The 26927-nt window shown below is 39.4% G+C and overlaps 1 protein-coding gene across 1 annotated transcript; it reads right to left on the bottom strand.

Annotated features, from left to right (window-relative positions):
- Nucleotides 1–336: 336 nt before the first annotated feature.
- OC90 (otoconin 90) lies at nt 337–26099 on the bottom strand. Its single transcript, XM_067292597.1, has 17 exons — nt 26083–26099; nt 25224–25252; nt 23968–24063; nt 19478–19543; nt 18914–18973; nt 18462–18636; nt 13770–13882; nt 12420–12548; nt 10731–10772; nt 9847–9900; nt 7093–7153; nt 6772–6818; nt 4675–4824; nt 4228–4326; nt 2142–2316; nt 1122–1228; nt 337–635 (listed from the first exon to the last, which is right to left on the bottom strand). Exons 1-17 carry the CDS (start codon nt 26097–26099, stop codon nt 337–339), a joined length of 1719 nt encoding a protein of 572 aa, XP_067148698.1.
- Nucleotides 26100–26927: the final 828 nt, after the last annotated feature.

Genomic DNA, 26927 nt, shown 5'->3' with positions numbered 1-26927 from the left:
AGCAAGATCCAGTCTTAACCAACTAAGTAGTTAACAAAATTCAGTCTTTGATTAGAATTGTTTTTACTTAGAAATTGAATAAAATTATATTTAATGTTTTCAGATAATTATTTAAGGTAGTATCTGATCTAAGTAGATGGTCCGTAGCGCAGACTCGACTATGGTAAGGAGTTATACAACCTAATGTTGTATACAGCCTAGTCTAATGATTATGTTGCTTGTTTGCTGGAAAATGTAAGATAGTGTAGAGTGACAGGACAGAGTAGGGTACACAGTTGCCAACTGAAATTCTCCATGCCGTTTCTCAAACAAATGGTCGTGGTTGGTTATCTGCCTTCATGTTGTAGAATTCTTACGCTTCCAAATGGATACTGTGTCTCTCTTTGCTCTTCTTAATACGCTCCGTAACAGACCTTCCTCTTCACTGCTTTCTTCGGAGCTAGAAATCCCAGTGCCTAATTCTGTGCCGCTTAAAGGCCGTTCATATACTCCACTTCGACATGGGACTTTTTCCTCTTGGCATACTTGCCTGTGTGAAAACTTAAGGCTTTCATTGAAGAAGGCAGAAGCCATGCATTCGGCTGCTGTCTTATCACAAGCACATAGTAGTTTCTCACAGAAGCTCCAGCCAATACCTTAAAAAGAAGTTTTATAGTTAATATTTGAAAGCAGTTATAATTAGTCAATGTGTTGTCATGGGTAGATGAGCCTTTGACTCACATTTTCAAATGTTCCTTGAATATTTGACCCCAAATTCACATTTAGTCATCTAAATACAAGCCTGATGCTGAGGTGCTGGGCAGCTGAAGATCCAACTGGCTTCAGTTGCATTTGGGAATATTGGGACACCCAGAGCTGACTTGTGTCTCCAGTCATAAAATATCTGAATGTATCTCTCAGTCTGACCAGGAGCTTGTTCACAGCACAGTGATATAATAACCTTTATGTCAACCACAAAAAGTGCTCAGGTTTGGAGTGATCCTTACTAACACATTTTGTAAGCACAATCTTTCTGTCTCCATGCTCAGCAATAGCAGCTCACAGGCACAATGGTATTCAGTCTATAATACTTCATTATTTTCTCATCAGAACATGAGAAATTTTCTCTCACCCAAACTTACATTTTGGCTTGTGATCAAAACATACAACTTCAGATCTTGAAATTCGTTCTGCGTGACATCCAAGTTTCTTAATTTGTTCCATACAACAGTGATGAGAGAAACAGCACCTAAAACAAAGAGCAGATGTAACTGGAAAATACTAAATCTTCCTGCATCACAGAGTACTTGCAATTATTTTAATTTCAATGCACATTAAAACTGAGGTACTTTAGTTTTCATATTATGAAAAAAAACTTTTCCGTTAAGAAAAAGAAAAAAACGGCAGTGCTGTTCCTACTATCACAGCCTTCTTCCTAATTCCTTTGGTATTCTATCCTTAAAAACAAACAAAAACTACACCACCTTTAATTTTTAGATATTACAGTAGTAACTACAACTGTAGCTGTGTATCTAATCCACTATTGAACACTTGAAGACACTTTTAAATATCGTTGCCTGAAAATCTGAAAATTTCATCACGACAGTCAGAGCCTTGATTAGGCTTGATCTAGTCTACTTTATCACGCATAGGCAGTCTGCCCTACCAAAAGCCACACTGTCAGCAGTGGCAAATCTCTGGGTTGCGGTTCAGGTAGTATTTCAGTTGAGCTGTATATTCCCTTCTGAAGGACAGCACAGACATATGCTAACTCCTCAGTTCATAAATCATATTCCAAACCATGCCTTTGCCATATGTCACTGCAACCCTCATCCTCATCTCATTTGATATACTCTTCCTGCGCTCTACTTACCTCCCATGATTGTCCCTTATTTTAATCTAGTTAGTAAGTCATCTCCAAAGAACTGATGTGTTAACAGAACGTTTTAGCCACATTTCAATATTTCACCTATGTATTTAATTTGACTTCCCCCCCCCCCCCCCCACAAATGTTGCCTGACTACTGATCTGTAGCTGTACGAGGCCCAACAAAAAGGCATCCTGATCTTGGTTTGTCCCTAGGCGCTCCCATAATCTTGGTTTGTCCCCCTAGGTGCTCCAGTAATCCCATAGCTAATGGCAGATTGTAGAAGAGCCCACACCTGTCCAGCACATCGATAGGATAACCACTTCCTTCTTGGCCACAGTAGCAACCATAAGATTCAAATTCCTGTGGGCATCGCTCAGTTAAACAGAACAGCATTTCTCCTAATTGAGGCAGCTCCATCTTCACTCTCCCATTTCCTCTCTCTTGCAGAAAGGTTAATCGTTCACATACTATAAAGAGAAAAGTGTTATTTGACACATCACGTTTTCAACAGTAGGGGCTGCCTTGTGACAGAAGCATTTCCAGAGCCATAACAACTTTTTTTTAAGATAACATTTTAATATTTCTAAATGATTTCTCTAGTCCACAATCTGTGGCTCTTAGAATTTATTAAACAGGTCAGTAGGAGAGGTGGGAGAAAATATAATTTATTGAAGAGAGAGATCCCTCTGAAGTTGTAAAATACAGGTGAAATCAGACTACAATAAGAGGACTCTGCATTCATGTAATCCTTCCTAATTAAATAAGATATTTCTTCTAGAATATTCAAATCTAGCTGAGATGGAAATGAGAATTCAGAACATTCTGGCTTAACTAATTGAGAAAATAGTCCTAACCTCTTGTTCTTGCACAGTGCTAACTGAGTAATGACTACACTGTGCTGGAAGAAACAGTTTTTTTTTTTTTTTATTTGAAATACGAAATATGAACACTTAGCATTAACGGTGTACTTGGACTAAGATATGCATGATTCCTTCATGTTCTGCTTACAAATTTGTCCTAATAAGGTTTAGATATGGTGACAGAAAAATCAGTAGTAATGTTGCTTTCTAAAAAGAAAATTAACAGTTAGGATTCTGAAGTGACACTTCAAAGAGAATTGTTTCCTGGTCTTACAAACCAAAAAAGACAGGCTTGGATTATCACGTTGACGCTTCTTAACTGCAGGTCTATTCAAGCTATGATGCCTTTATCTCAAACCGCAGAAGCGTATCCTGTTGTGATGGTTACTGTGCTGCCAAAGTCTTGGCACCTCTGCGTATGAACACTAGTGCCTCTGTGGCTTCACTCAGGCTGGAAGGATTGATATCATGGGAATTATCCCTAAGAATTGAGATGAGAATATGGTTTATGTCAAGAAAGATGATGTCAGGAGGGGATCTGTTTGGGCCTTTGCGAGGGAAAGGGCTTGGATGGGACTTAATGGTTGGATTGTGGGAAAGAAAGAGAGGGCTGCTTTCCCCCATGGTTCCTCCTTGCTCCCATGAGTGATCCTGTCTTCCCTTCTGCAGCCTTTGACTGAGTCTTTCTGCCCTCTTCCATGGGTAAAGCCAGATTACTTCCGCTGATAGAGAATTCTGCCTGTGTGCCTTCTTGGCTCTTTGATTGCTCGTGTTAATTCACCAGTAAAGAGTCCAAAGTTCATGCAATGCTATGCATGATCTAAAAGCTGATATTTTCCAATCAGCCTTTGACAGAAGTCTTGGATTCTTCACATCTGCTGTGTTTCTGTGGTCCTTATTTCCAGCTCTGGGACCACTTCTCTCTATTGGGAAGCCTAACAAGACGGATGAGAGTCTGAGCGTGGATTTACAGCAGTTGACAGGTCTGAAGCTTCTTAGGGATCTCTGAACTCCCAGCAAGAGTTGAAAAAGCATCTGAAATGATGAGAAGGAGACCAATGCTATCAAGCCTTCTGCAGTAGTCAGAAGGTCAGAGTGAGATACTGAGAGAAGTTCCTTTTATTGCTTCTGCTGCTTGTAAAATGAAGTAGCTCAAAGATGTGATTAAATTACTGTCTAAAAACAAAAGCAGAGAGAAACTTTCACTGAACCATTTTTGATCTTGCACTGTATGAAGGACATATTTTAACCTAATCATAAATAGCTCTTATAAGGGTTAATGCTAGAAGTGGTTATTAATAGATAACTAGAGTCCAAAATGAGCCAGTGGAAGGAGTTCAACTGTTAGAAGCCTTTGCAGATGGCTGTCTCCTGTTGTTCATATACGTACTAATATATGTGCATGTCTGTAACTGGTTTAGATATCTATAATCTCTACTTGTAATATACATGTACTTTTTAGTACAGAGGTAGCTAAATTTTTAATTAGATTTAACTGAAAAAAATTTCTGCATTTACCTTTTCCTGCAGATTCTTCAGGTCCTCTGTCAGACAGCGTAGGTTCCAGAGCTATTCCAGAGTAAACTGGGCTCTGGCCACCTCTTGTGGGGCTTGTCTCTGTAGATTGCATTGTGCACAGATTAGACTTATAAAGATTAGACTTGCAAAGCCAAAGTGTATATTCCGAACCAAATCAAGTGACAGTCTTCTAACATTTGTTTAATTCATGGTTGGGAGAGATTTAATTGTTCACTGTTCATTAATGGTCTGGTGAGTGTTTGACAGTGACCTGTTGTTTTCAGTGTTGAACATCTTGTATTCCATGTAATCTATCTTGATTTAGGGAGAAAATAGTGTTATTCTACATGTCTGTGAGAAATGCTGAATATTCAGATAGCCATGAACAGATATAGGGGGATTACTGCAAAACAGAATTAAAATAGATGTGATTCAGTCTTTACTTGCCTTTTTCTTTTGTCCTCACAGGTGTTCCTGCAGGAATATTCTCAGTGGGGACAATTTTGACTTTCGTTGAGCTAATATCTCCCGGGGATGAGGTTAGAGAAGTGTTTCTCTTTTCCACTGGGACTGCAGCTTCTGTAAATCCATCCTTTTCTAAGTAAGCAGAAAAACAGAAGACATGAATCAATAAACAGTAAGATTTCCATTTTAGGTAGCAGGTCAAAGTAATAGTGTAGAAGGACAGAATTTGTGTGAACTGAAAGCCATAGATAAAAACGTTCAAGATAAAGAGTGAAAAAACAAGGATTCTTTCTTCACATCTCTTAGCAGAAAAAAAGACGCTGGTTAAATAGAACCAGTGTAACTGCTAGTTATTTTTTTTTAATTGTATGTTTGTGTTGCATAGTCAGGTAAAGAGTTGTGTGAACTACTGAAAATAAGATGAATTGCTGACTGGTCAGCCTCACTGAGAGAAGTGCAAGTGTGATGTCATTTTCTGAGTAAATTGCTTTAAAAAAAAAAAAAAACTGTCAGTTCAGATGAGGATAACAAACCTAATAGTTGTATTAGTGAAGGTAGAAAATGATTTGACTGATGCAAAGCTGGGCAACTAAAGGATTTTTGGGTTGTGACAACAAAGACATATCAAGGGGAAAATTAGTTGATGTTGAATGGAAACATAATTTTAAGAAGGTTCTTTTGAATCAAAATGAAATGCATATTTAGTTTTAGATGATCTCAAACTTTGTCTCTGACCAGGAATTTTTTGCTGAATTTGGGGACTATTGAAGATTTTCTTTCTTTTCTTTATTTTTTTTACTTTTTATATAAGCTAACTTTTAAATGAAAATACTGTTTTCAAATGAAAATCAATTTGTTTTACTTTTTTATAAGTATCCACATGAAGAATATAGCATTTCAGAAACAAAATACTTCATTTTAGAAGTGACTAAGAGTATAGTTTCCACATGTTTTTATCCCTTCCTTTTAAATTCCTTGGCTGAAATTATTAATTGGATTCAACTCAAATTCATTAAATTTATCCCTCTGAAGTTCTATTTTTAGTTTGTGTTGAAAATAGCATGTTTCAGGATAAAAGAATAGATTAAAAGAATGAAAGAACTAAGAGCACAAGGAAGCCTATGAAAGAATATAGAAAGAGATCAACAGCAACATAATACGGTTAACAGCTCAGCAAGGTGCACTTTTTATGCCACTTTGATAGTGATGCCTTAAAATGAAAGCAGTTACTGCTAGATGTAGATATTATAACTGGAGTTTGGGATATTCTGCTATCTTGGGATATTCTAGCTAAGAACAGATATTACAAATTATTTTCCAGTAGCCATGCAGACCTCCAGTGTGAGGCATAGATTTTCTGATACATTCAAGTTATCAGAGACCATCACTTACTACAGCAGTGCCATGATTCTGTATTACAGGTGGGGACGTGCCTGCTATCCAGACAGTGTAATCCGAGTCAAAAAGGATTACTTTCTACTCTCCATATTCAGTGTTAGACATTTTCTAGTGCATTTCAGTCTGCCTGAATGATACTTTAATAAAAAAGGGGCCACTGAAAAATTCCAAAGCAGCATGACATGGTGATCCACTTACTTTTAGCTGTGACTGCTGGTGTGACTGTGCTCGTAGTGGTGATAACTGCAAAACATGAAATAGATTTTAGAGTAGGAAAGAGTTCTGTGAAATTGTATATAATAAAGAAGGGAGGTAAAATCAAAATGAGCCCTTCTGGCTGCAAATGCTATGAATGTATTTTAAAGGACCGTTATATAGAGAAAACCTTATGTGAATTTTTCACAAATACTTGCATCAGGAGTGCAAATGAGTGGCTGGGGATAAAAGACAACAAGTACCTATTAGTCTGGTTTTGTTGTTTGTGTAACTGCTGTCTGATTCTGAGCTAACGTTGAAATTAGCCTTGCTCTGAGGAGGCGGGTAGACCTGATGGCCTCTAGCAGTCCCTTCTAACTCAGACTATCCTATGATTCTCACCATGCATGGGTTTTTAACTATGATGCTTTCAGGTGATATATTGCAATGTCAGTCAAAGGAAAAGAAAAGCTAAGAGTCACTGGCCTTTTAATAAGGGGACTGGGTGAGCAGGAGCTGTACCTCTGTGGTCTCTCATGATAACTGGACAAAAAGCAGAAGCGTCATGGTAGCGAGCTATATATTTCTGTAATGTATTTCTGGAGATATTTTTATTATAAAGCTTAACCAACCATCATTATTAGCCTTATTTTATAAAGAAGGTAATTAGGAGGGAGAAACAGTGGTTTGCTCAAGGATGTGCAAGTCAGTAGAAGAACTAGAGGTATTATCTAGAAATCCTGATCAGGAGATATTTGTCTGTGACACCACAGAGCTTAATAAATCAACAAAAGTGTAATCACAGACTCTTTCTTACCTCCTGCTTTGGAAGTCCCCAGGTCCATCTCATTGGGCTCAAAAGAAATCACTGTTAAAGACAGAAAATATAAATTCAGAAAACAAGTGCCAGCATAGAGTCTTATGCGAAGTCAAATTGCTGAGAAGAGCTTTTGCAGCAAAGGAGAAAGACCCAAGCATTTCAGGCGCAGAGATTTGCTTGTTTTTCTCTGCAGTGTATTGAATGTTGTAGGAAAAGTGTTACCCATAAAATAATCTCATTGCTATGTTCAAATAATGTATTTTACACTAACAAAGAGGAAGCATAAATATGACTGCAATACTAAATCCATTTGACAGACAAATACACTAAAGAGAATTAGGTCTAAAATCTCACTATTGTACACAGAATGAATACCACATTACTCATGAACACCTTGTCTTTGGCTTCATTGAAAGTCAAATACAGATAGACAACTACAAACCCAAATTCTTCCCTAACCTCTGTTTTATTTCTTTATTTGATAAACTGATTTTCATTTTGATTAATTATAAACACAGCTATCAAATAATCCTAAAACTTATCTCTTCATCTTTTTGTGTGTTGTTTGCCTTTCAGTGGGTTATTGAATAGTTCCTAGCTTTGGCTTAATACAGTTTCCACTGTAGTCAACGGTGAAGCTCCTATGGGTTTAAATGAGGAGACAGCTTGTTTCCAAATATTTCCTTCAAAGTCTGACTACATATGTTATCCTTCCATAATTCCTAGTACAGGTTTTTATCCCTTGACCATATTTTGAGCCGTGTGATGAATTATGCCTGATTAGAGTGCATGAGTAATTGCTTTGGAGAAAGTAAAAGATTGCTACAGATGTGCAAATACAGGTGCACCCACTTACTGCCACAGGAGTTCTCAGTTTTGTATTACCAAACTCCCTAGCAGCAGCTAGAAAAACATGAACCCAGACTGGAGTTGTTGTCAGATGAAAAAAGCAAACACCACCACATATCTCATAAAAAAATTATTATCTAAAAAATATAGGACAAGTATGAAGGAACAAGTTAGCACTCACACTCAGCATAGAGGGTTTTCAGGTAGGTGTCATTGTGCATGTCCAAAGTAGCTTTAAAATCATAAGACCTATTAAAGTCTAAACCATTATTCCTTAATTAAAAAAAAATATATATATATATATATATATATGATTTCATTATTCCAGATTCTCACTTAGGGCAGTGTTTCAGACTGACCCTCCACCCCTGCCCCTTCCTCCTTCCAGACTGAGGCCGCTGTTCAAGAACAGCAATTGGCAAGTGGAGGCCAGGCATTACCAAGCCACGCTGGGGTTGGGAGAAGCAGCAGACAAGGAGGATTGCTTTGCCCTACTGCTGGACTGCGTTGCCACACAGACGGGGCTACCAAATCACGGCAGAGCAAGCTGCAGCGGTAAGAAAGTAGGCAAGCACCATGGCCTTTGTCGTTAGCTTTTCACAGGAAAAAGGCAGCAGGTGTGACTAGTAATAGCACAAGTCCACCATGGTGCAGGTTTGAGAAAAGAGGGAGCTAACATTTCTGCCTTTTGTCCCACAAGCTTACCAGAGGAACACAGTATGGCTCAAAACGTGGTTGTTAAATTCTTCAAAGGTAAGACATCCCCTCTCTTACTGCTCCCATAAAATTACTTCCGAGTTTCTCTAAGGTGAGCAGTGGCTTCGGTCACACCAGTCCAGTACGCATTGCTTGCGTAGCTGGCAGATGCAGAGTCTCTGTACATGACACAGTATGGCTTTGCTTGCTGTAGGGGCCACACTACAGGGTGCATCTGCTAATTCAGGCCATGGACTGTCCCAGGCTGGACTCCTGCTGTAGTGGAATACTTTTGTCCCTAACCCACAATGAAATGATTAGCTGTAAGACAAATCATTACTGAATTACTGATTAAAACTAGCTGTAGATTTCCAAGATGATTTTGCTGGCATAGGATCGAAGCAGGGGCTTTATGACTTAGCCCACCCTTATTAGGTGTGCCCTGCTAGGGACATCCAGGCTTTAGGTGACTTCTCTCCAGGGCCTCCTAATTGGTACTGCACATCGTGCAGATAGGAAGAGAACACAACACCAGAACAAGGGTATTTTGAAAACATCCATTCACATATAAGATAAAACTAATAGCAGTTGATTTTAACAGGAAAAATGAAAACTGTCCAAGAACGACTAGGATGGGAATGGGGGTGCAACAGGTCGAGAGTAGGGAAGGAACTTAAACCTGGGTGTCTACACAGCAAGTAAATAAACCACCAAACTGGCTGGCATTCAACAAATCACACTCAGTCTTTCCTCGTAATGCTGCTAGAGCTTGCGTAATTAAATGTCTCTTTAAAGACATAAGTACGTAATTGACTCTGGGGTGCAGTGGTTGGCACCCACACAGCACTCCTCTGCCAAAGAGCTCACCTGCTGCAACCTGTGTTTCCTGGGGGGCGGGGGGGGGGAGGGGGGAAAAAAGGTCTGTTTTGATGAAAACAGATTTTGTCATGGAATTCTCAGTATCAGCCCTTGGGAAAATTAGTGTAAACACTGGCCAGGCACATGACACACACACACACATTGAAACATTGCACCCTGTGGTTCAGGCTTGAATTGGATCACCAAAGCATTATATCTACTTTTCTATCAATCCTTTTAGAAGGGCTGAAAGAAAATAATCAGCTTATTTCCTCTATTTTATTATTTCAGCTGCTGGGAGCTGACAACGGTGCTTTTTGCACTGTGAAGTTGCAAACCTTCCACGGATGCAGTAGCAGGCTGTATTTTGTCAGTTCCACGGTGAAGGATTTCTGCAAAAATAAAACCATTCTTATTCCAAAGAGTCATGGCTTACAACGTTCGTTAGATAGGAGGTTGATGTAACATGCTTAGAATCATCAGAAGGGGACTTATTTCTTAACATTTTTACTGTTTCGTTTGCTATAGTGTTACAGTTATTAAATGATATAAATATAGTAAATATCACTACATTTACCAATAATTAGGTTAACAATGTTGTAATACTGCACTAGTATTTATTGACTGCAAATACTAAACTCTACTCAGTGATGTACAGCATAATAATAATAATTAAAAAACTTAGTTTCTATCACAAAGAGCTTTCAGTCTAAACTGATCAACAATAATCATTCTTTAAATTCCCATTTGAGCTGGTACTTAAATATGTGGCCTATTGTAAAGATACGAGGTTAAGATTAATACTACTTAGACAAGTGCCTAGATTTAAACATCTAAGACCATTGCTGAAGAAGGGCCTTAAATGGGAATATAAACAGAAAAGGACCCACTTGAAAATTATTTTTAAAATGCTTTTAGTGTGTTTTCTCTTTTACTATTTCTGCATGAGATTCAGGGTTCTTTTCTGAATTCCTTCTCTGAAGAATGAATGGTTTGGCTGAAATTTTCAAGAGCACCCATGTAAAAGCTTGAGTCACAAAAATGCTGCTTTGATTTATTAAGCTTTTTTTCTCTTCCTTTCATATTTTAATATCTTGCTAAAAATTGTCTTGCTTCTTGAAAAGGAATTCATTGCTTCCAAAATGCTCATGATACTTTTTCAGAGTATAAATTGATCTTGATTTAATACACTCCAGTTAAAGAATTAGAGATAAGCACATACCCTCCATGTGAAGCGTTGTCAGCTCTTTCATGCTATTTGTTTCTGAAAAAGAGAAAGCTCTCTCATAGACTCAAGTGTGAGAAAGGGAGACTGTAACCATTTAATCTGAATAGTACAACAAATAAGGAGTTACTGAATTTATTCCCATTTATTCCAATTAAAGCAAATGTTAAAGAAAATGTTGGTATTTGATACAAATTTTCTCTGTAATAAAGAATCTGCCAAAATCATTTTCCTATAAATTGTCAGATAGAATTGTATTTTTTCAAAGACAGAAATGGACAGAACAGCTACACAGAAATGTAATAGCACTAAATAAAGTGTCCTTCAAAGGGTTTTATACAGGTAAGAAATATAATCAGGAGCCTAAAATTAGTAGAGGTATTCAGTGAGCTAAAATTGAACCTGTCTTTACCAGCAGTGGTAAAAGCAGCATGATTTTCTTGTTAACACCTAACAATTTCCTCTTTTTTTTGTACTGTGCTGCAACTACCATACTTCATATTAGAGACATCTGATCCCAGTGAAAGAATGCTGGCTTATAAGAAACAATTTTCTGGAATTGATGCAAATTTTTCTGTGGCATTTGCTTTTCTCTTGACTTGTTTGTGAGGGAATGCACAATCCAGAGCTCTGTACATGAATATCTGGCCTTGACACTGAGGTCTGTCAGTGTGATCTGAGGGACTTAGAAGAATTAGCATTGCTTTTTCGTGTCTATGTCAGCTTGGGAGTTTGAAAACCTTCTCCCTGTCATGCTCTGATTGCTCCCTATGCATTAAGTTTTTGATCCAACCCTGTTCCCACAGGACATGTGTTCATACTCACAAGGCTGTAATTTCAGCTACAGAGGACAGATCAGTATATGAAAATGAAGATAAATATCCCCTTCATCTTTACAGGGGAGTCTTTCTTTCCAAGATGGAAACCAAGAAACAGAGCAGAGTTGGGTCTGTTTTTGCCCTTCTAGCTACTTTTTGCATGACTAAAGGGAAGATTTAAGCTTGCATTATTGTCAGTTTGGCATTTATGCTAGCTTAGTAGGTCACTAATCATCCTAACTAGAATCCAATAATTCAAATCAGAAGGGGAATCCTGAGATCATCTGTTCCAACTCACTGCTCAGAACAGTGCCAACTTAGAGCAGGCTGCTCCAGACCTTCTCCAGTCATGTTCTGACTCTCTCCTAAGATAGATATTTCACCATGTCTCTGGGGCCCTGTTCCAGCATTTGACCACCCTTAAGAGAGAAAGAAAAAAATAATAATTCTAATATTTAATTGAAATTTCCCTGTTACAACTTGGATCTGTTACTTCTTTCCCCATCTGTGTGCACCTCCAGGAAGAGCCTGGTTCCATCTTCTCTGTATACCCCCACTAAATAGTTGAAGACAGCAATAAGATCTCCCTGGAACCTTCTCCTCTTACGTCATGTTCTCCAGCCACCTAACCTTCTTGGTAACCTCTCCTGGACTTGCTCCAGTATGTCAATTAATCTACATTCTCCTCCTCTTTCAGTATTCATTTGAGTACCAGTAAATGGAAAGGACACATGAAATGGAGACTAGGACAGACTGCCAGATTTAGGACAAGAAACCATCATGCTAATGCTTCGTTCTCTTTGAATCCAATTTGATGCCAGTGGAAACACTGACAGCAGAGAGCAACAGGTCAGATCCTTATTGTTACCTGTAACCAGAGATGGACAAAAGGAGACATCCAGGCCATTCAGGGAAGAGTTAATATGTGTATTCAGAAAACATTCAATAGCATCTTTGTCACAGTTGCAGAGGAGCTCTTCGCAGGGATCCCCAGACTCTGGAAATAAAACAAAAATCCAGACAAGGTGCTATTGAAATATCTTCTTCCGCTCTCTGCTTTTCTTCCCTGTAAGGTTTGTGTCTATATTCAATAGCGCATACCTATTTATACTGTGTTTCTTCAGTCAGGGAGGTTGAACTGAAAAATGATATTAAAATAGATAAGGCATTTAAGAACCACAGTCCACACATGCCAAGACCTGTACCAGCATTGCATGGAATACCTCCTGTTATAATGCCGCTGTCTCTGCCCTCACTGGTGATTGTCTGCTTGTTCTTTCATTTATGAATGCCTTCTGGCTGCAGCTCCAGCATTAGTGATATTGGACATGGAAGTTCATGCAAGGTCATATCATAGCCATTCAGGGCTTTCAGCATCTTACCAGCCATGACAGCATGAATTAAAATTGCCTACTTGCTTTTCGGACCGAGGATGGAAAATTAAGGGTTATGATTTTATTGACATAAAAAGAGACATTTGAGGGTAAAGTTATTTGAGGAAAAATGTTCATCCTCTAATTAGAGCAGGAGTGCAAATATAGTGTTTTAGCAGTGTTAAGCCACATTGCTGTGCCTTACCTAGAGGTTTAATAAGCACTCCATCACTCAGAAACAATGAATCAGGTTGTCTGTCTCTCTAAACAGGATGTTCTAGCTCAGCCAAACTTTATGCAAGGAGCAGATGCACAGTGTTATTGCAAAGGGTGAACAGGGTGATCATAAGGGTTCTTTAGGCCTTAAAAAATCCACTCTTGTATCTCAGGTATGTATATGACCCTGTGAACAAAGAATTGGATACCTCAAAGTATATAAAAGTCAGTCCCTGTAGTTTCAAAAGGGGGAACTGTTTTTCAGGTGATTGCCTATCACCATCTGCATTCCGGATCTATGGAGAAGTCCCGAGCGAAGCTCAATGGTCCTGCAAAGCGAACACTGCTAACTCAGGGACACCTCAGCAAAAGGCTGCCTGTAAGAGAGGAACACTGGCAAGTTTCTAGCTGTTGGACTTCTATTTTCATGTTCAATTGAGCTTTGGTGCCTCCATATATTCCAATTCCAGGTGTATTCAGACCTCAGCAGAGCACTTACTTACTCAAGAATGCAGATATGGAGGTGGTTTCTGCTTAACTTATATATGACTTTTGGTAGATGCATCAAAATGAATTTCTCAGTCATCACAAGGCTCTAGTATTATGCTGTTGCTACAGATTGATCTTACCACAGATCAACTTTTCAGTAGGGCAGCTGACATCTGTAGAAATCTTTGATGGGTCCCATGTACACTCCATCTCCATTGCTTCCTCATAGCATTTGCGGTGTTGGAAACAGCAGCTTACAGAACAAAATGACACAAAGTTCAGGCACATTAGTTTCCTTTCAGTGGAAGGTTGTACTGCTGTGTTCTGGCTGTCATTCTTATACAAGAATGCAAAAGATGCCAAAGGAGAAAAAGGAGTCCTCGCCATGGTCCCTAGACAAAAGAAAGTCTGCGTACTCTTTTCCACTGATTCAGTCTAGCAGGCTAAGTACAGCTGGATGCAAAACTCAGCTCCTTCCCTTGTCTCTGTGCTGCAGCTGGCTGCTCACTGAGGCAATGGACACAAGGCACAGAAGATAAGCCCCACAAAGCAGGTCCTAATGCCTAAGTGAGGCGCTTGGGTTCTCTGTGCGATGTTGAGGGAGAACGAGCACTACAGAATGGGATCCAGAAATCTCAGAAAGTCAGCAGGACATATTAAAAGGAGGCCTCTGGCTTTTACCTCTCAGCTTACAGGAAGGTGGGTGAATCGCAGCTGTATATCCTTTCCCAGAGCTAAATGCATAAGACCTCTCTCATGAGGCAGGGTAGGAAGTGGTGTACTTGCATTTAACCATCAGTTCAGTGGTTGGAGTGACCTGGAGGCTATGGGAGACCATGCTTAAAATTCTCTCCTGCTGTGGAGACCTGAATATTTACAGAGACTCTGCAGGCAGTTTAAATGAGAAACCTACTATGAGTGCCTGAATATCTACCCACAATAATGTTAACTCCCTGTCCCACAGCTTGGATCTAGAGCTCTAGGCTCCAGTCCTGGCACAATTTCTCTCACTGCAGATTTGGAGAACTACCCAGGACTTGATGTTCATGAAGGGTTAATTTCTCTGCATTGCCTTGTGAATCACCATGCCTCATCATGACGTACACAAATGTGTGCGTTGTTATCCTCTGCTTCTTGTACTTTTTCTACTATGCAACAATCAATTAAAATGCACCATTTAGCCATGGGAAGGGGTCCTGAAATCCATTTCTCACGCCAGAATAAAGCAGCTTTGTCCTACCACCAAATTGCAAAGGCAGTCAGGAACCTTGTGTTTTTCTTACACTCTTGCTGTCATGCAACCCCCAAATGCCTGCAAGGCCACATTAGCTGTGAATAGCAATGAAAACTCAAATAAAAGAACAAGCTCTTCATCAGTCCTCTCTTCAGCTGTTTTTTTCACAGGCAATCCAACTACTTCTATATTATAGCAACATCTGTGTGCACTGACATCAGCTATAAATTAAATGCTAGTAAAACAGCCATCATTTACCCAATATAAAATTGTTGCATAAATTAAGCAGGAGCTTGCTGTTAGATTTGGATTGAAATGTCCTCATTTCAGTGAAAGGGACTCAGAAGTTGGGTCAGTTCTAAAATTACCATTGGCCTTGTCCATGTCAAATGCAAAGATAACGTTAGCACCCAAAAAAAGCACCCGCTACGAGGAAGAGTTAACTTGTAATACACAATGTAAGGTGTTGACTGTAATTTAGCTCATGTGGTGATTTTGTTAAATACTCAGTGAATATATTATTACGTATTACCCATGGTCCCGCATATGTACTGTACCTGCTGGTGTACAAAAGTACTTCTGCACTGATCAGAGCAGGGAATGCACACCTCCCTGTTCCAGGTTCCCGTCAGAAGGCTACACTTCCTAGCCCAGCAAATATTAAACTTCTCTACACAACCAGCAAAGCCAGCCATGTCCAAGCATGATCAGACTTTGGACTTGGTGAAAGACATCAATGATAAAGTTTTCTCAGGTTACCAGCAGAGTACCAGTGTTCACAAAGAGCTTCATGCCGGCAGGCTGGGGAACAGGTCAGTAGTAGGTAGTGTTTAACTGCATGAAACAGTCCACTGGCCTTTCCTTACGGGACACGGGCAGCTAATGGCTAGCTTTACTGTTGAGGTTCATTTGAAGAAGAGGGTGTATTTTGTTGGGGTTTTTTGTTTGTTTGTTTTGTTTTTCCTTGTTTGCTTTATAAGCAGGAAGCATCAAAAGAAGCTGAGGAGGAAAGTAACCACTTGTTATCATGAACTTTCAGAATCCAGTTTCTTGGACTCCAGTATCTCCGCTGCCTGTTAGCCATTTTGCTCCCTGCTGTAACCTGGTCTAGTGAAACTGGTAATGCATCAAACAAATTTGGGAACAATACCCTCCAGAAGAGAGGCCCTGATGGTTCTTCAGTGCCCCAAACCCTTCTGAGACTTGTTTTAGAGATCTGACTTTAGAGATTAGCCTGTAAGCTCCACCTGGAACAGGCTTGTATCCAAACAGCTCTGATGAAATATCACACCAGCCACTCCACTCTCTGCCTGGTATTTAGTGAGGCTTAAGCATCTGGAAGCTTCTCTAACTGCATAATTACTCTAAAACTACCTGTAGTCCACATATCTTTAGATCATTACAGTTATATCAACAGGGCTACACTTAATCAGACAATTTACTTACACACCCTTTGCAAGCAGGGGATTCTAAGGTGTGAATTGTCCTCTGGACACATTTCTCTTTCCCCGTGGTCTATGGAGGCAGACTAAGCTCCTAGTTTAGATATGTCAGTTAGCTGCTCTGTTACATGGGATAAAGTTGGTTTTATGGGTACAAATAATCCCTCCTGCCTTAAATGCCTACAATGAGCTGTTCAGCCCATTTTTTGGGAACTTCTGCAGACATGGCAATGCCAAAGCCTGAAGTTTATAAAACCAGTTTCTAAGGAAAAAAACTAGGTGAAAAAAATGCAACGTGTGAACTGTCTCTCAGAAAGACATTTATTAGCCACCTGTTTGGAGAGTCTATTTAACTAAAGGCATATCTTTGTCAGTGGCAAAACAATAATCAAACAGTCTACACTCATTGCAAACTACAGCGGGATTGCCTTGCTGCTAAGGAAACCCAGCCAAGGGACTGCTATCCTCTAAAAAGACAAAGTGACTCTGTGGATTTTTCTCAGGACAAAACAGCTGACAGTTTGTTCTGCTGTTGCTGTATTTATGCCACTGCGCATTAAAATGAAGCTGAATGAAGAGAAAGCCCAGGTGCTCAGCTCTTCAGGTATCAACTCATTGAACTGCCTCAAGCTCTCATTTCAGCATGTCATCATGTTTATTCAGAAAACCTTTCATAAGAAGTCCCATGGCTTTCTTCCAGTAGCAGAGTTAAACCTGCATTTTCCCAGCCATCCCATGCTGGAAACTGAATGGATTCATCTTCACCCTGCTGTAGCCATTAGGTCTTTCTAAGCCCTTGTTGCATTTGCTCAGGGAATCATTACAGGGCATGGCTGGAAAAACCTCTGTCTCAGCTTAGCCAAGGATGAATCTTGGTCCTCTTCAAATTTCTTTTCTCACCTCCAAATGGCATAAGTGAGTGGCCATTTGATTTACCTGATCTGATATTACAGTCTTTCTTACTAGTCCAGTCAGGGACTGGAGTAGCAGCTCTCTTCCATTCACTGAAGATAATGGTGATCTTATTAGATTTGGGATGATTTTGTTCACAGTGCTAAGTAGTTGGAAGAGCCATTGAACTATGTTGTCCTTCATTTTGCTTCTCTGTGCCTAGATGCTCCAGTGTCTTTTGTCCTTGGCATGTATGTAGATATTTAGAGCAAGATTTATTTACTTGACCTCCTAGCTGCTACTTGAAGAGGTACATAGCTGTAACCCGATTCTCTGGACACTAAAATCCTCCTAGATGCCTACATTTCCAGTAGAGTCCACTATATGCTTACATTGCTGGTGGTGACGCAATATTGCACAGCTCCCAATACCAACAATTTGGTAAACCTGTAAGTCTATTGAGATTAATATTCTTCCACTTCTGTTACTGAGAGGGCCTCCGAGTTGTGGCACTGGAGCATGGTGTAAGTATGAGAGAGAGCACAAATAAATGATGAGGTTTTGTTCATGAAGATCTGTTCAGAGTTTCAAGACCTCTGGGTAATAGATATCAAAGAAATGGATATGGTGTTTATCTATTCTATTGCTTAGTGGTCACTCTTCATAACCAGTTTAAACCAGCTGTGCCACCAGGATTGCACTGTTGGAATTATATGCAGTTGTGTGAGACTCTGCTTTTATTTCTAAGAAGGGAGTATTTCTCCATGTCTAACTATGAGGAAATAAAAGAGAAACCCTAAGCTATGGAAAAAAAGAAGGAAACAGATGGTCCTGTGCTATAGATTATGACTGATGCTTGAGTCGTGGGCTCAAAAAACATCTAGCATATCATGAAATGTAAACGTTTCCTCAGTGACATGGTCTTATATGGGAACCTTGACTTCATCTGGTTCCGTGACACACTATTATTGGGTGTCTACTCAGGAAAAAGATGTCACTCAACAGCATATAGGGACAGTGTTGGACTGGCTGAATAACTAGAGCTGGAATTCTTTTGCAGGTCATATCAGACACTTCAGGTTGCAAGTGAGTGATGACTAGATTAAACAGAGCTGGGTGGTGTGGGAATTATCCTCTTAACAAATCTTCCACTTTCTTACAACTGTCCTTAAATTGTCAGGGTGTGTCATGCTTCCAATCATCAGAGATGAGAGCACAGCCAGCCAGCCAGGCCAAGAGAAGAGTCCTCACGGAATGAGACTTACCCGTCTGCTTCATCCACGGGAAGCCCTTCCATCTCAAACCGGCAAGAGCAACCATAGTCTTCAAAATCCCTGGGACAAAACCCAGTAATACACTTCATTTTGTTCACAAAATTGAGCAGGGCGGGGAAGTTGGTGAAGATGGACTGCAACCAAGTGAAATGAGAACCCAGGCAGTCTGAAAGGAGAACAGTCATAAAAGCATGGTGAACAGAGGTGAGACAGATTTGGGTGACATGGAGGCAGCTTGAATGCCTCCATGTTAGCATGAGAGCAGGGTCTAAACAAGACCACACAGGAGCGCTGAGCAATGGCTGGACACTCAGCAGTGTTTAGTATTATAATAGTCTCTGGGCAAATCTACAGCCTCAAAAATCCCCCTTCCTTTTCAATATATATAAAAGTAAACTCCCTAGCATTTCTATTCAGTGCTCAAATACAGCTGAAACACTTACCAAAAAATAGTGCAACACTTCCCACGTTTTGAAAGACTCCATTGAAGAATGTGGCATTATCTAAATGAAAAAAAAAAAAAAGAACAAAATGCTTCTCTTAAAAAAAGTAAGTGAAAAGAACTGTCCCCCCAACTGCTCCCATCTTGCTTCTGTTGTTATCAAAGATTAAGAAGCATGTAGTAATTACAAACTTTCCTGCAATGCAGCACTCTGCTTCTGGAGTATGAATGATTCCCCACTGCAGTGCAAAAGCCTGTCCTCGGTAAAATGAGGGATATCTTTGGCTTAGTAAACTTGCACTCATGATTCAGGGGCCCCAGTTCTCCTGTGCTGATGTCCCTCAGTCATGTTGTGGCTGACTGAGACCACTGAAGTCAGGTGCAAGTAAAAGATGAATCAGGGACAGAAGTTGCTTCTTTAACATTGACATTTTTTCCAACGTGATGGATCCAGATTATTAAGCAAAGCTGGGAAGAAACAGGTCCTGTTTCATGATGCAATAGTGCACTGCCATCCTTTCATGGCCTGCAATATTGTAGAAAGTAAAGCTTAAATCATTCTTACTTAAGAATCTTTCAGGTGTGTTAAGAAGCTCTGGTAGAAAAGCTGGTGGCTCCAATTCTTGGCCTCCTACCTCTGCAAACAGATATGAGAAGAAAAAGATTTTAAATTTAAAAATTGATCATCTGCTTCATTATTGCACATAAACTGCATGTTTTTTGAATACCTTCCTACAATAACAAGCTGATTCGACAGAGAGAAGAAACAGTTGCTTAGCTCCTCCACACCCAGGGAAGCCCAGAAGAGTGCTGATAAATGACCTTGGCTTCAACATGAAAATCAATCATCTGCTAAACTGTGGTATTACTAGGGAGGATGTGCTAATGTTCACATTCCTGTGCTCCACTGAACACTAATGCTTACTGGGATTACTTATTACTGTACAAAATTGCTTTATTTGAACAACTTCTTGCATTGACCCAAACACTTCTATTCTGTAAATCAGTGATTTTCACTTATTTGAAGTCAAAATGCTGGCACAAAATCTCTGTAAGTGCTTGCTGTCACAGTGATCTTCAACCTCAATTTGATAGTGAGATACCTTTTGTTTTAGATATATATCGTATTTCTTACTCTGCATTTTGCTTTGCTGTTTCACCAGGGTGTATAAGGATTTATTGTCTAGGTATATGTGTTTAACTTTTTTCAAGCTTGCTGTTCACTTAGATAGTGAGTTGGGTCTACAGTCTACACGGGCAAAATTATAGTGTGCTGTATGATATGCAGTGTTAGAAAAGAGAGTCATGATCAAGAGCTGAAGCCTCTCAGATTGGTTTCTCTGAGTCCTTATTGCCTATGCTCTCTTCCTATCACTATTTCTTTCTCAAGTTAACACTTTTTTTTCCTTTTGAAGCTGCTGCAGTAGATTTACCATACTTTTGTTTTTCCTATTTGCCATGTCCTGAATTAGGATGAAATCTAGTGGTTGGTCTCTTGCTTCCAACACTTTTTCCCTGTTCTTACCTTCGGCACAATTTTGGGAGATAATGTTTTGCTTTGGATTTATTTATCCTTGACATTTTATTACAAAGAATAAAAAAGTCAAGGGTATCTAGTGGATCAAGGATCTAAAGATCAAAGAAAAAAAGTAATGTTAAACTCATGGTGAAGCTTATCTCTCAGAATAACTGGCATTAGGAATGCTGTCCATTTTTCCTATGAAAGAGAGACATGGAAACACATTACTAAAATTTTGGGAAAGAGCTGGCAGTTATCTTGCAAATCTGTTGCATATTCTTTCAATAAATAGAGGTGTTAGACAGGGAAGTAGTGGGTTTTTTGTTTGTTTGTTTGTTTTTGTTTTTTTAATATAAGGCTTAACTGGATGCTCAACAAAGGACTAGGAAAAAAATAAGACCTTTCTAGATTGTATATATGGAACTTCCAGGGATCCAGGAGTTCATTATAACTTCTGTGGAGTGAACAAGAGGTTGCTGGTAAAGGTCAATATACCTCCAGCAATTAATTTCTCAAGTCTGGCGACAAGATGTGGATGTGGACAAGTGAGGGTAGGAAGAGGCACTTCCTCTTATGTTATTGGTTCTCTGCAAGTGTTAGCCCCAAGGAAAAGCTTTTGGATGGACAACAATCCATCAGAAATGTCCTTCGTTGCAGCAGGTCCATGTGGAACGGACTGCTTTTCACAAAACAGAAAAGGCTTCTCTATAAAGGCTGGCCTTTTTGCAGAATTAGAACAACTCTGTTGAAAGCTTGACAGCCACAAGGAATTCAGATTCAAGCAAAATAATTATGTAGCTAGCAAAACAATTACCATTAATGCTATATATTCACACGCACATTAGACTGTACTTTAGAAAAGCTGTCCCTTATTTTCTGGCTTAAAGCATGTATTTCCCCTGCAATGACAAACATCCTCCCCAAGCCATGTTCTATCAATTGTATCTAGAGTCAGCTTTTGAAATATCACAGATCAGCATAGCTCAGACTCTGTATCTATTGAGCCATTGATCATTTAGTGCTTTCAGTAAAATTTTGAAAACAAAACTGAAAATCCTGTTGACTTGAAATGAGAGTGTGCATGTAAGTCATTTCAAAAACTCTGGTCTGCATTCCTGAGACTAAAGCTGAATACAAATGATAAAGCCATGTTATAAGGCTGCTGGAGAGATATGATTGTTCCAGCATCCTTCATTTGCACTTAATTCTTCTCAGCAGACTTAATTTGCACGCATCCAGTTAACACACAAATATCTGAAACTCCCTTGGAGCAAAATCTATACTGCAGGTTCAGCTGCTTGGGAAGCCTTTGGCACTTCTAATCATTTTATTACTAAGAACAATATTTCTAATTGTCAGTGAGTCAAGATCAATGAATCAACGTTTGTTAACAAGATTGCTTAATTTTGTTTTAATTGTGGGGGGAGGGATGATGAGAAAATACTTTCTGGATGAATCGTTCCCTCTCTCTCTCTCTCCTTCCCTTCTGCTATCATGTCTTTTGGGACTAATGTTCCTATTTTATTCCCTCTCTAGCCAGTGAAAGACTGCACTACAAAAAAATCAATCCTTCAAATCTCAGAATGCCGCTGTGAGATCAGCCTCTCTCGAATTTCCCTAAAACGTGCTAAGTGACTTGGCTCATGTCCTACAGAGACTTGTATGATACACCAGCTCGTAGGCTACCCAGTTATATGCCTTATCCACAAAATTTCCTTCGTCATTCAGTAGCCTGTTGCTACTTGGACAGTGCTTCTCAGAAGTTTTATCTGAACAAATGTGTACAAGTATCTGAAGGGAGGGTGTCGAGAGGATGGGGCCAGACTCTTTTCAGTGGTGCCCAGTGACAGGACGCGAGGCAATGGGCACAAACTGAAACACAGACACTTCCATCTTAACATGAGGAAAAACTTTTTCACTGTGAGGGTGACAGAGCACTGGAACAGGTTGCCCCGAGAGGTGGTGGAGTCTCCTTCTCTGGAGATATTCAAAATGCGCCTGGATGCAATCCTGTGCAATGTGCTCTAGGTGACCCTGCTTGAGCAGGGGGGTTGGACTAGATGATCTCCAGAGGTCCCTTCCAACCTCAGTGATTCTGTGATTCTGTGATTCTGTGAAATCCCATCAAAAAAATCAGTGTACTTTCAGTTGTTTTTATAATCATGGCCAATTAAGATGTCATAATATAGGACATGGATGCAGCACTGTTCTTAGTCATTATAAACTTTGGGGAGCAGAAAACTTGATTGTTCTGGGGAAAATCAGAGTGCAGCAAACCACACTTATTTAATTTATCCAAGCTAAATTAGATTAGTTTCTTGCAAAGCTACTAGTTCATGCACAGATATTTGCTTCAGTCTCAAAGTAGAGATTGACAAAATGGATCCCACACTAATAAAAATCAAGAATCCTCTCCAAACCTAGAAAAGCGCTAGGGCAACATTTCAAATCTTTGTGCTTAGACTGGGTTTCTTAGAAGGTGGGCGGCAAGAATCTAAAAACTGGCATAGCCTCTTGGCAGAAAAACCCTTTCAAATGTTATGTCATAAAAATTTCTGAGGGCCCCTGTAATAGGCATTATCAATATAGAGTCCCCTTTACATTTGGGAAATAAATACCCTTTTTTTTTCCCCCCTGGATAAATGGTGTAGGTATTTCTGCATTTTCTATCACTACAACTGGAAAATACTATTATTCTTACTGATCTCTATCTCTGTAGTAGGGATCTTGATGTTGAGCTTCATTAATATATCTTCCCATGTGCTTTCTGTTAGACCAGTTTTCCCCTGACTTCTAATCCATGCCAATCCTTAGAAGAGAGGCAACTGCTGAAGTTGTAGTAAGTCAGCGCAGAATTTTGTGTATACCAAGTTGCCGAGTTTTCTTTTCACTTCAGAAACAACCCCACAGAACAACCAAAAATGGTCTTAGACCTTCTAAGAGACCTTTTCTTCACCTGCAGACTGTTTCTCATAATGACATTCCTACACAGTGAAGGGATTGCAGAAATCACCCTGTTTGCTTATCCCCATCACTGGCTCAGCTGGAACTTATTCTCCAACCAGCAATAAAAGCTAGATTTATATGAAGAAAAAAAATATATTATTCAAAGTAAAATTTCAAGGAGGAGCTTTATATTATACATCACTTGTGTTTCAGGACCCACTGAATGCTTTGGATAATTTAGATAATATACATTTAATGACTAGAATCTCTGCATATATAATTTGTGAGGGTTTTTGTTTGTTTGTTTTTTTACTTTAAAGGATTTACATCATGACCAAATGCCAGCAGAAATCTCCAATTTTGTTTATGTTTTAAGCCCACTTAATGTTTCTTGCTTCACTACAAGTTCTGAGAGAAATATGTTTTATAACTACCCTCTAGTGACACTTATTAAAGCGCATCTGGGTGTTGAACAAGTAGGTTTGGAGGGTTAGAAGGCTTGCTTCTAAAGGTTTGTTTCCAAATGCATGTACTTGAAATAGTATTTAGGCATAAATGCCAAATAATCATAAAAATACATGGCCACTTACCACTGTACAACACCATTGGCATAGACACCAGCAGAATTACAATCATTTTTGGTTTAATCCAAAGGCAAGAAAAAGTCACACAGCAGACTGGTGTGCCTGATGAATTAAGTAAAATATTACACAAAATATTATATCTTAAATCTGAGAGTTGGAAGACATTAGCTTAGAAAATCATTATTTTGTACCCTGGCCATATTTCTGCTTAATTCAATGCCATTTTTACCCTTATCATAGTAACTGCATGTATTACACCAAAGATGAGCCTTATGTAAACTCCATTTTTTTTCAATACCGTCTATAAACTTGATTGATTAACAATATTTATTTAGGTATTGCTTTAAGTCAATAGGCTGTTCCAAAGTTCCGCAGACAGGGAAAGTCCATTTAGCCACTGTTTTCAGTGTACTTGAAGTTTCTTTTGTTTTGCAGTTTTCATAGCTTATATGATCTAACAGAACATTCAATTAATTCTTTACACTCTTTTTAAATGCAGATATTGTGAAACATTGTACAATCGAGCTAACAATCTGGAATTACTTCTACTGAAACCAGCTAATCTGCAATCCATTATATTAGTTTGCTTCACATCATTTAAAAATCTCTCCCACTCTGTAGTCAGACATTCACTTTGTGTAAAGATTTATCTAATGCATCATATATTTTCCTAATCATACATACTATATTGTTTGGGGATCTTCAAGTTCTGGGTGCTTGTCCTTTCAGAAATGTGTATTAGGCATTCTTCTGAAGTCAAAAGCTTTGCACTAGTATTCATTAAATGATAAATAATAGATTGGTTTCATCCTACAGTCACTGTTTACCCTAAATTTAGAATGATTTTCTAAATCAGGCATTGAATTTTTTATAGCTAAACAAATGAGCATTTACTTATCAGTTTTCAAATACGTATCTACTGTTGATTATCTGCTCCCCTAAGTATAAGGTCAAATGTTGCATTCATTTTTATTAAGAAAATCTTGTAATATTTCATCAGGAAGTGAGGCTATAAATCTAACAGCTTCAATTATTTGACTTCAGTCTGCTATCCCAAATCTCTTGCCTGCACATTAGTCTACAGATCCACAGTCCTAAACAGTTTTATTCTAAACTGTTTTCTTCCTGATTCCTGTATTATAGAGTGCATCTGGAAAAGCTTACCTTGAGGAATATTATTCGAAAGCGGTTGGATGAAGGACAAATGGATTTCAACAAAGTCACTACTAACTGATTTATACCCACTTGGATATATACCTCACCCATGTGATCACTTCCTTTATCAAACTCACTTCAACATTTATTAATTAATCCTTCCATGAGGTTCCTAAGGGTCATTATGTCTACAGTGTATCTTAGTAATATAGCCCTAGCCATGTAAAGGATCTATACTGAGAGATCTTTTCTGCAGGTGCATTCACTGTATAGTAACTTTCCCTAATACTTTGCAGCTGTAATTAAATAACAATCATTTCACTGTTGTTAATCCCTCACAAAATCTCTGGGGCATGTGAATATGGCTTCAAGAGCTTAGCAAGAGGTAGTGTTCAGTGATGAAAGATGAGTGAAAACCTATACAGCTTTAAACATTGGCATTCCTCAGGGTTGAGAGTTCTGCTCCTGTCTATCCTCAGTGGCTCTCATCCAAAGCTGAAAGAAATCAAGGGGCAGGCTGCTTCCATGAGCTTTGGGGCAGGCCCTTCCTCGTTTAGAAGGCATGCTTTCTACCAGTTGCAGACACAGCTACCCTTCCAAGATGCCATCAGCAAAGCTGAATTGCTAGTTGCCTCAGAGATGTGATTTTAGTGAAGGCCAGTTCGTCCATCTTGAACTTCAGGAGATGGCTGAAGCTGAAGCTGATGAAAAAACTCAGGTCCCAGTTGATGTGGATGGTGCTAGTGTGTCACCACAGACATCACATCATGTCATCTGTGGGCTGCACATCTTCTGCACACTCCCAAAGCCACCCCAAAGGCCCACTCAAAGCCCTGTCAAAGACTCAATCTACACAAAACAGCCCCAGACATCCACAGCAGAAAGCAATATCAGTGGAGGCTCCCCAAAATGTTGATGTGCACCATCTTGATCCACCCAGGACACAACAGCTGTGGACCAAATTACCATAGTGACTGGGCCATGTGGCCATGTACTCAGCTGATTGAGCTACCACAGCTTCTCTGTGGAGCTAAGGCACTTCATGCCAGCTGGCTTATAGCATGGAGAAGTGTGACAAGGGGAGGTAAAGATACTTACATGAGTAAAAGGCTTGGCTCCACACAGACCCTGTGAACTGCACTGTCTAAACTGGTTCAGTTCTGATGTCTTCACAGAAAAAGGACAGCTGTTTTGGGGGTCCAATTGTGCCAGTTCTGTGACCAGCATTATCAAGGAACTTTCACAGCAGAGTTAAACATGGCAGAAATTATGCTGTAGTGATACAAAAATTGATTTCATACAACCTCCATTAATTTTTGTGCTTCCAGATGGAGTCTCCAGCTAGCTCAGGGGTTGCCACTAGTGGCTTTTTTACTGCTTTAATGTAAATATCCAGCCTGACAAATCAGCATGGGATATGGTTTTGACTAGGCACAATAATAACCATGAATCTTCTGAGATGCTGCTTTACTCATATGCCACCATCACTCAGTATTTCTCTACCCTTTCCAAGACCTCAGAGTGGAGATGCCCATGACCTATTCCCAGCAGCAGACACTGCTCTGGGGGACCCTGTATGTGAGGTTAGCACTCTGCCCCAGGACTAATGTTCGCACAGCAGGAATGCAGAAGCCAGGCATTTCTTATAACCACAATAGTTTCTTTTAGCACAGACATCAGTGCTGCAACTCAGAGCTGATTAATGCATTCCTTTTAAAATGAAAAAATGCATATAGTTTGTAAAAATATTTATTTTCTTTGATATTTTCTTCTACTTCAAGCCTAAAAAAGAGAAAGAAGTCAAACAAACT

This window comes from Apteryx mantelli, chromosome 2 (assembly GCF_036417845.1).
Source record: "Apteryx mantelli isolate bAptMan1 chromosome 2, bAptMan1.hap1, whole genome shotgun sequence".
Classification (NCBI taxonomy): Eukaryota; Metazoa; Chordata; class Aves; order Apterygiformes; family Apterygidae; genus Apteryx; species Apteryx mantelli.
Note: the sequence above shows the minus strand (reverse complement) of the source record. Positions and strands in the feature narration are given on the sequence as shown.

Bases quoted from the DNA above. Each gene is read 5' to 3' on its own strand.
- OC90 (XM_067292597.1), bottom strand. The intron at 13,883-18,461 runs GTAAGTCTCATT...TTGTTCTGTAAG, and splicing joins CCCGTGGATGAAGCAGACGG to CTGCTGTTTCCAACACCGCA. The intron at 4,825-6,771 runs GCCAGTGACTCT...CTGCTTACTTAG, and splicing joins CCCAGTCCCCTTATTAAAAG to AAAAGGATGGATTTACAGAA.